The sequence below is a fragment of the Sphaeroforma arctica genome (genome assembly GCF_001186125.1).
Source record: "Sphaeroforma arctica JP610 unplaced genomic scaffold supercont1.910, whole genome shotgun sequence".
NCBI classification, from domain to species: domain Eukaryota; class Ichthyosporea; order Ichthyophonida; genus Sphaeroforma; species Sphaeroforma arctica.
In genome coordinates, this window is record NW_014039648.1 from 6,640 (window position 1) to 14,962 (window position 8,323).

Sequence of the window (8,323 nt, forward strand, 5' to 3'; positions counted from 1 at the left end):
GTGCGTTGCGGGAGTATAGCGACGAGCTATTCTTGTCCAACTGGGCATGATGAAGGCTATTGCAAAGGTGGTCTGTGTTATCATCGGAGTCCGACTTTCAGGATTTGTTTTTCAATGCTCTGACTCCACTTGACATTCTATGTTGCGCTTTGAAGGATACATCAGTTAATGTAGCACAAGATGGTTCGCGTATCAGGATATCCATACCCTGGTCAACTATCGCAGCACTGCCTGAAAATGATACAACCATCACAGTTACTGCCACGGCAATAGCAGATAATGGACAAAACTATGAAACAACGACACAGTTCATGGTATGTATCTCCATTGTTGAACACCAAAGTGAATTGTTGCCCTGATTGCGGCTAAATATATTGTCTGTTTGAAACCTTATAACGTCCCAGTTGTTTCCATTGTTGAAGCACAATAGCTGAATAACATGACCATGCACGCTCAAAATACGTCATGCATCTGGCTTCATTGATAGGTGGGAATTAGAGCAGGTCCAGAGAATGCAATTGAGCAAACATCACTGAACACACCCGTAATTAAGGTATGATTTCTATCGATTTGTGCATTTCTAGCTTTGTGTGTGTATCTGATCCAAGAAAATTTGTTTACGATATTGAACGCAAAGCGGGAAGTTCGAGGTGTACTTATACTAAATATCTACTTTTGATATATCCGTAGCTTCTCACAGAAGAAGTCGAGGTTGGAGGCGGCAGACAAGGGTATTCGACGATTGTTCTAAGCTCGAAGACTAGTGGAATGTATTCGTTTAATTCCGAGGCCAGTGTGCAACCTAAATTCATCAACGGAAGAAGTGAACGATCAGCGAAAATTCAGGTAGGCAACCCATCAGCCATGAATAAATCGAAGCGGTAGCAATCATCATTGTGATAACGTGTTGTTTTTTGATATATTTGCATCCTCACGCATGTATTTACTTTGTATTTTATAGCCTCTGCAGATTGGTTCAAGTAGCGGATGTGTCGCAGGTTCACCATGCGTGCAAAGATTGGCTGTGCGTATAGACCACAATGGAGCCTGCTTCTTGGATGGCGAAATGAAGATCGAGCGAGTGCCACTGGTCTGTCGAAGTGGCAGCGCCGAAGCCGAGGGATGCTCTCCGACCACGGTTGAGATTCAGGTAATTAGTTAACTCCAAACAATGAGAATGCTACTTTTGCTCTATCTGCTCGTTCGCTTCTGTTTGGCTATGCGATACGAAAGAATTTGTACTAATCGTCCTACTGCCTCCTGTATAATTTAGATCAATATTGATGGATACGATGTTTGCTCTGTAGATTCCACGGTAGTTGGAAAGGCCTTCGAAATAATAATGGATGTCAAAGGAGGTATGTGCGCAAAATGTAGTCAGTCTACGCAGATTCATTTCGCTTGGTAGTTGGTAGTCTGATGAACAGAAGGATGATAGTTGTTGAAAGCAAATTTTACATTTTTAGTAATCATCACAACTATATGATTCAATCTTTTTATCCGTAGCATAATCATGGCTTACTAAATTATAGCATCCTACTTGCTTTGTTGATTCTTCTGATTTAATGTCTCCATCAGCGCGGCCAAATATCATTTTGGAGCATACACCAGGGAATCATGTACAATACGATGTAAAGATAGAAAGCCTCAACAAGCTTCAGCTGACACAGCTGAGTCTCAACTCTATCTTCTCATCGGTGGGAGGTTGCCAGGAGAGACAAAGTGTCAGTGAACATGGACGCCTTAAGTTGCTTGGTTCTGGCATGGAGGTATTGTGTTTTGGGTTGACATATCAAACTTTTATGCATCAATAATCTGCATCACTACTCACCTCTAACGTCTGTGATAATGCTTCGACGAATACGATAATAAGTCCAAGTATATTATCACCACATGTAGGGCGTTGTTGACATAGATCTGGCACCCGCAGTCACCTGCGGGGCATTGTACGACCCAACCGTGGTGTTACTCGAATTTAACTTCTTGTGCGAATACAGTGCGGGAGCAGCACAGCGAAGGTATAGTTTCTATTTACTGGCGTGCAGTGCCAAATCAAACTTGTACAAAATGATATCATGTATTGAAGGGATTAATTCAGCGTCTGAAAAGCATAAAGCACGGACAGCGTGGGTCCTCATATTTCTCATATCTCAATCGTCAGACGAAGACAAATCACCAATGTGCAGGGCTCATCCAGTGTGGGCCGGCTGCAGAAAGCAATCTCCGTGAAGAAGGCCACGACGGATACGTATGCTGAAACGGCAACAGCAGCTGACATTGTCGCTAACACGACAGCCACGACCAATACTACCACAGAAGCGACCAATGTGTCCCAGGAACAGAGTACCTCAGTCTCTATGGGTAGGTCTAGCACTCTTGTTTTATGCCACACTATGCAAACTATGAAATTTGATATATATTTCGCTTAGATTGTAATTAAATTGTCACGATCAGGTCCAATATCGCTTTCGTATCGACATCTTAATCTTTATCATCTCACAAACTAACTATGTTTTTTTACGCTGTGGCAGGTATCATTATTGGCGTGGTGGTGGGCGTACTGGTTCTTATCGGCCTGATCGCCTGTCTAATAATGTATTGGGTAATGAGACGCAATCGCAAAAAGAAGGCTCAACGGAAGCAGCCTATCATAGTGACCCAACTCTCGCAAGCGAATTCAGTCTTCGGAGTTATGTCCAAGGTATGTAGTATTAGCATCCATGTAGATTATTGGAAGGTTATTTGCATTAAAATTATCTTAAAGCATAATTGCAATTGTTAAAATATTTTGAATTACGCATTCATATTTTCATATGTAAATCCATCGTTTTTTCTAATTTTCTAACCGTCATTAGGACAATATGAACGCCGCGAGTCAAACGTTATTTAGACTGAAGTCTTGTCCCGGGATAGACGGAGCTGATCAGATGGTAATGGAGGCTGTCGGTGTGATGAATGATGACGGAACAGTGGGCAACATACTTCAAGCGGTAAGTACATAAGCTCGATCTTGCTACATTGCCACAACATAGTAAATTGAAATAACATCGATGTCAATCATCCTAATTATCTGTTGATCATATCGTGCATACAGCCCAGAACAGCAGATCCATATTCTGGTTCCGGCCCAAAGGCATTCACCTTCGACACGGGGGCTCAATCATTAAACGCTAAGTCGGCTGAACAGTTGAACTATCATATCCAAGAACTGGAGAGGCGGAAGCGTCTCCTCAAAATCCAGCAGCTCAACAGGGATATCAGTGTGCTCAGCACGGGCGGTGGTGTTGGTGACGGCGCTGGGGCGTATCGGTACAACGATCAACAACCTGCATATGGCGACCTTAGTGCGTTGCGCTCCAGGAATGGCGGTGGTCCACAGGGCACTACAAAAGCGCTTTCACAAGGCCCCCCTTCATCTAACGGTGTCTCGTCAGACGGCAGTTTTCCTTCTCGCCGCAAGTCAAGTGCCGAGATTTCTGCACAGTCTTTCATTGTGGAGGAAGAGTACCTGCACCAACCAGACGCCTCTCAAATGAGAGGACATCACGGAAATAAGCCACACAGTCCACCTGCTAGCAGACGGAAGAGTGTGGGTTCAGTTTCGAACCAGGACTCTGGGTATGGCAGTCTGCAATACAGTCGCAGCCGATCAAATCGCAGTTATAACGGGCATTTGATGCAACACAATACTCACATGAATCAAGAGCTACAATATACTATTGAGGCAAACGAACCGCTGGCAGATGATAAATTCAACAACAACAATCTTCCTCCGGTAGTCATTATGAAGCCAATGCCGGCCATGCAGGCGGGTGGGAAAGCAGCTGACAACGGCGAAAACAAATTACGACTAAAGAAGTCGAAATCGAAGAAGACGAAGACGAAGAAAGCAGTAGAGGGTTCGCCATCTACAGTGGGCACAACACCAGCAGGAGAAACAACACCTGCGGGTGCAGTGGATGTGCGTCCAAGCACTGAATCTCTGTTTGATATGACCGCGTTTCAAGCAGTTTGAAACCAAGCTCGAGATTAAGAGTTCGCGACTGTGATCGTTGCGAAAATTAGGAAACGTAGAAGTAGTACATGCTACAGTAAATACGCATATAGAATGATTAGTTTTTGTGAATAAAAACCTTAGAATAGATTATCTGCTTTTGATTATAAAAGCTCACGAAATTGAGATAAATATTGCGCACAGTCTCAAGAACGATTCAGGGTCTATATTTCTTCGTGGTTGTTTCTTTGACCCGCCAGAACTTCAGGAGAGCTACACAATAAGCCAAAGTTATACTTGGGCCTTTTATAGAACGATTAGCCATTTGCGGCTCCACATGACATGAAATATAATAGAAGATATGAGCAAATATCGAATTTTTTTATTTCTTCGCAACTGCTACTGTAAAGAAATTCGTACTCTACACCCGAAGTACACAAAGAGAATTTGTAACAAAAAGCTCATCTTGGTTGAATTTAGCGATCGATTTCCCCGAACACCACATCTTGCGTTCCTATTACAGCAACCACGTCTGCCATCATATGGTCCGCAACCATCATGTCCAGAGAGGACAGATGAACGAATCCAGGTGCCTTAATCTTGCAGCGATAAGGCTTACTTGAGCCGTCAGAGACGAGGTACGTGCCGAATTCTCCCTAGTAAAGTGATAAAATGAAACAAAAAACAATGTTATCAGCAGATGCTGCGCTCACAAAGTTCAACAGAAAATAGATTATCATGCAGGCGAACGGTGAGAAGTGACAGGAGTATCGTGTATAATAGATAGTCAGTAGAACGAGTTTAAAACATGCCACAAGAAAAAGGCAAATTCGTACCTTCGGCGCCTCAACGCCAACGTATGTAGCCCCAGCGGGTACACTGTAGCCCTCGGTAAAGAGCTTGAAATGATGAATCAAAGACTCCATGCTTTGCTTCATATCCGCACGCTTAGGTGGACAGATCTTAGCATCATCAACCTTGATCTCACCCTAATGCACATAATTGGCAAGATCCATATCATATTTTTTACATTAAATTATCAGATGACTAGTAGAACCATGGCATAATATGATATTGACCATATCACCGTTACCAATGTATATTGTTTCAAAATCATTGCTCTTAGTTGCGAGGTGGTAAAGGGATATTTGTCGAGATAGCCTTTGACACCAAGAAGATATCAAAAAAATAACAATGTATGCATGATACAGAGACGCTTATTGCTGCACACAACATGCAGAGACACTTATTACTACACACACCTCGGGCATTTGATTGATACATTGCTGAATGATGCGGATAGATTGGCGCATTTCTTCAACCCGGCAAAGATAACGATCGTAACAATCACCGTTTACACCCACTGGGATGTCGAATTCGACCTTATCATAGGCATCGTATGGCTGAGTCTTTCGTATGTCCCACGCGATTCCAGAACCACCTAGCGAATGAGTTACGGAAAAAAGGTAAACAAATGAGTACCCAGGGAAATAAATTCCCTATGGTCGATTTGCAAACATGATATGTCACAGATTAGCAATCGGATACACAAACTCTCTAGACGGCGATACTAAATGAGAAGTTGACCTGGGATTGATCTCATCTCCAAAAGGCAACTTGAATGGTGGTGAACTCAATTTCATAAATGCGAACACTGTACTAATTCTGAACGAAGCGCAAAGGGGCAAAAGACAAGCACATGGACTGATACCCCATGGAAATAAATAAGACGATTTTGAACATTAATTCAACAACGATTTCAAAATCACTTACGAAGCATAGGGCCCGAGAAACCATAGTTCAGTGCTCTCTCGGAGTCCACAACAGCAATGTCTACCAAACGCTGCTTCCAGATACGATTGCCGGTGAGTAGATCTTCGACCTCATCAATACGGACACTGAAGTTGTTGATGAACTGGTGCATGTCTTCGAGAATGCCTAGTACGAAGTAAAATAAGTCACATATTAACTATAAGCATAGAGTATAAAGATACGAGAAATCAGAACAAAACTTTCAATTTTGTGTTAAATAGATTTCGATACATAGATACCGTAGCAACTACAGGGCTAAAGAGAGCCACCACCTTCACAAAGTTCATTCCGAGATCACTACATACCGTGGGGTAGATCGTAAGCCACGCCTCCTGGCCGTACGTATGCTGCGTGGAGACGCGCACCGCTCACGCGTTCGTAAAATTCCATCATTTTCTCTCTCTCTTCAAACAGCCAGAGGAAAGGTGTCAGAGCTCCAACGTCCTGTGATTGAGTGTTTGTGAGTTTCAGAATGGAACGATACAAGAATATATACCGATTAATGTAAGTGTTCAGAAAGCGTTCTTATTCTACAAGCCGAAAGCCCTGCCTTCCTATCGATAGTAGTGCACCTTTTAAGGTCACTGAGAATGTTGAACAACTTACCAGAGCATGTGTAGTCACGGACATGATGTGATTCAACAGTCGAGTGAATTCACCGAACAATGTTCGAATGTATTTGGCACGAATGGGCACCTCCAAGTGCAAGAGCTTTTCTGTGGCCAAGGAATAGCTGTACAAGCCCAATTAAAATGTAGATTGAGTCGGGGTGGCACATGCACAATCCGGGAATCATATAAACGTCGTAGGACTCCTATAAATACTCAGAATAGCTATGGCGCTTCGGAAAGGTCAAACACTGATGTTCCACGGTAGCTGATCCAAATGTGAGAAAAGCAAGAAACATACGCTTGTTCGTTGCACATCATAGACACGTAGTCCAATCGGTCAAAGTATGGAAGCGCCTGGGTGTAGGTTTTGTACTCAATGAGTTTCTCTGTGCCTCTGTGCAGAAGTCCAACATGCGGATCCGCTCTGCATGAGAAATGAAAAAAATACAATTTAAATGTTAGCTGCGATTATCACTGGCATTTCAGTACTAATAGTAAATTAAGTAAATTTCGATTTCGAATACCAGATCGTTGCTGTGGGCACGTGTGTCAGCCACAGACCAAGTCGAGACATACACTCAAGATCCGTGCAAATGCCAAACCTACCTGTGAACTTGTTCACCTTCCAACTCAAGAACCAAGCGCAACACTCCGTGCGCGGCTGGATGCTGAGGTCCAAAATTCATGGTGTATTGGGCCACTTCGAATCCATCAAGGTAATCTGTACAAGAAGAAAGGCACCCAGTAAGTAGCCATAGTCGAGCCGTCAAACGTTTAGCGAGTCGCCCACGACAGGTACCTTATAAATGCAAACTCTCACACAAACAGTGCATATACGCAGTACCCCCATGTATCCAAAAGAAGCATCCAAATGTATGAATCCAATCAAACAGACAACATGCACAGCGACAGCATTCCCATACAGGCCAACTCGGGTGGTAAAAAAGGTGATAAGTCATTTGTATGCAAATACCTTCAACTTCGACACCGTCATCTTGGATAGCATGCCCTGTCTCCTGCATCATTGCCTTCGGTAGCTTCAACAAATTATCGCCAGGTAAGCGGCCAGAAGTGGCAAGACGCACATAGCTACGGCTGGCAACGGTTGTGAGCACAGGCAAGCTTCTAAAGGTGACAAAGTTGGAATGACAGTGGGTATGGTATCAAAACCTGAAATATAATGTAGTTTCTTGTAGATTTTGCAACCGGCAACTCCCCCGTCTTTTAATTCACAACACGAACTATTCAGCTTCACGACTGAATTGCCGACAGGGAACAGCAGCTACGGCACCACAGGGCACCCCATAAATTATGTTTACATAGTCCGTATGGCATCGCGGAACAAGCAGACAAGTGTGTGTATAAACTTCGAGCTCACATTGTACACAATACACGCACATAAAAACCGAAGATAGCAACTCAACTCGACGAATTGATAACATATAGGTAACTAAGCATTGGTAACACATGGCTAACTATGCCAAGCCAATATTCTTGTGAGTGTAAAAAATTGATAGGGGCAAACAAGTAATAGCGAAATAAAGGTCGGAACAAACAAGTAATCGTACTCTATGTTAACATGTTGAAAGTCTAATTGATCAATACTTAACACAGAATTATAAACAATAAATGTTCCCTTGTGATGCCTTACTTGAACTGGCAAAGAATGAAGAGAAAACAAAATAGATAATCTAATTTCAATCATTTATACTCTATAAAAGGAAAAGTAGCATAAGTAGAGTTCAAAATACTACGCGAAAAGTACAGGTATATACAAGTATACTACAATATATATATATATATATATATATATATATATATATATATATATTATATATATATATATATATATATATATATATATATATATATATATATATATGTTATATAGTAGTATATATAGTAA

At 42.3% G+C, this 8,323-nt stretch overlaps 2 protein-coding genes across 2 annotated transcripts in view; one reads left to right on the plus strand and one right to left on the minus strand.

Moving 5' to 3' along the window:
* Positions 1 to 1,611: 1,611 nt before the first annotated feature.
* Positions 1,612 to 4,015, plus strand: SARC_09212 (hypothetical protein; the record flags this gene model as incomplete). Its single annotated transcript, XM_014296776.1, has 6 exons — positions 1,612 to 1,769; positions 1,900 to 2,018; positions 2,162 to 2,361; positions 2,532 to 2,701; positions 2,856 to 2,990; positions 3,095 to 4,015. Coding segments are annotated over 6 exons (1,703 nt in total), but the record flags the coding sequence as incomplete, so codon positions are not given.
* Positions 4,016 to 4,357: 342 nt separating this feature from the next.
* Positions 4,358 to 8,323, minus strand: part of SARC_09213 (NADH dehydrogenase [ubiquinone] iron-sulfur protein 2, mitochondrial) — a 4,431-nt gene continuing 465 nt past the window's right edge. The window contains exons 2-10 of the mRNA XM_014296777.1: positions 7,391 to 7,542; positions 7,024 to 7,138; positions 6,716 to 6,841; positions 6,413 to 6,539; positions 6,112 to 6,250; positions 5,768 to 5,932; positions 5,257 to 5,435; positions 4,831 to 4,983; positions 4,358 to 4,650 (exon numbers count right to left, since the gene is read on the minus strand). Of these exons, the coding sequence (XP_014152252.1) occupies positions 4,471 to 4,650; positions 4,831 to 4,983; positions 5,257 to 5,435; positions 5,768 to 5,932; positions 6,112 to 6,250; positions 6,413 to 6,539; positions 6,716 to 6,841; positions 7,024 to 7,138; positions 7,391 to 7,542 (1,336 nt within the window). The 3' untranslated portion in view covers positions 4,358 to 4,470. The remainder of the gene's footprint in view (positions 4,651 to 4,830; positions 4,984 to 5,256; positions 5,436 to 5,767; positions 5,933 to 6,111; positions 6,251 to 6,412; positions 6,540 to 6,715; positions 6,842 to 7,023; positions 7,139 to 7,390; positions 7,543 to 8,323) is intronic.